This window comes from Debaryomyces fabryi (genome assembly GCF_001447935.2).
Source record: "Debaryomyces fabryi strain CBS 789 chromosome Unknown contig00460, whole genome shotgun sequence".
Lineage (NCBI taxonomy): Eukaryota > Fungi > Ascomycota > Pichiomycetes > Serinales > Debaryomycetaceae > Debaryomyces > Debaryomyces fabryi.
In genome coordinates, this window is record NW_015385881.1 from 1 (window position 1) to 707 (window position 707).

At 29.8% G+C, this 707-nt stretch overlaps 1 protein-coding gene across 1 annotated transcript; it reads right to left on the bottom strand.

The window, feature by feature from the left end:
* Positions 1 to 225: 225 nt before the first annotated feature.
* Positions 226 to 597, bottom strand: AC631_06007 (uncharacterized protein; the record flags this gene model as incomplete). The annotated part of the gene is made up of 1 exon (XM_015614836.1): positions 226 to 597. One exon carries the CDS (start codon positions 595 to 597, stop codon positions 226 to 228), a length of 372 nt encoding a protein of 123 aa, XP_015464336.1.
* Between the last annotated feature and the right edge of the window lie 110 nt (positions 598 to 707).

The window sequence follows — 707 nt, forward strand, 5'->3', positions numbered from 1 at the left end:
CATAGTATACTTTGTACTGGTGTTAATATACCAATAGCAAGTAAACTACTTAATCCACTAATAAGATTCATTTTTATTTTTTATTTTTTAATTTATTATTCTCAACTGAGAAATATAACATAGTTTATTCATACGACGTTTAAGTCTGGAGTCGAACCAGAATCGATGTATTAACAGTACACTGCTTTGCCTTTAAGCTACATAAACATTTTCTTGCTCTCCTAATCATTCTACAAAATCACCAATAGGTACACATTCTAGTTTGATAGGCATTAATCCATGATTAACTCCACATAACTCACTACATTGACCATAATAAACTCCAGTTCTTTGTATTAAAGCACTTACTTGGTTTAAACGACCAGGACAAGCATCAACTTTAATACCTAATGAAGGAATAGTGAAACAATGTAAAACATCATTAGCAGTAACTATAAATCTAACATGAGTATCAACAGGAACAACTATAGAAGTATCAGTATCTAATAATCTTAATTGTCCTTCTTCTAACATGTCTTCAGGTATTACATATGACTCATACTCAACTGTTTCACCAGTTTCAGTACAAAATCTGAGTATTCGTATTTTCAATATCATTGTAAACCTACAACTTTAATAGTCATAGCAGGTGTTAATACTTCATCACATAAGTATAATAATATGAAACTAGGGAAAGCTATTAATAATAATATAACAGCTGGGAATAT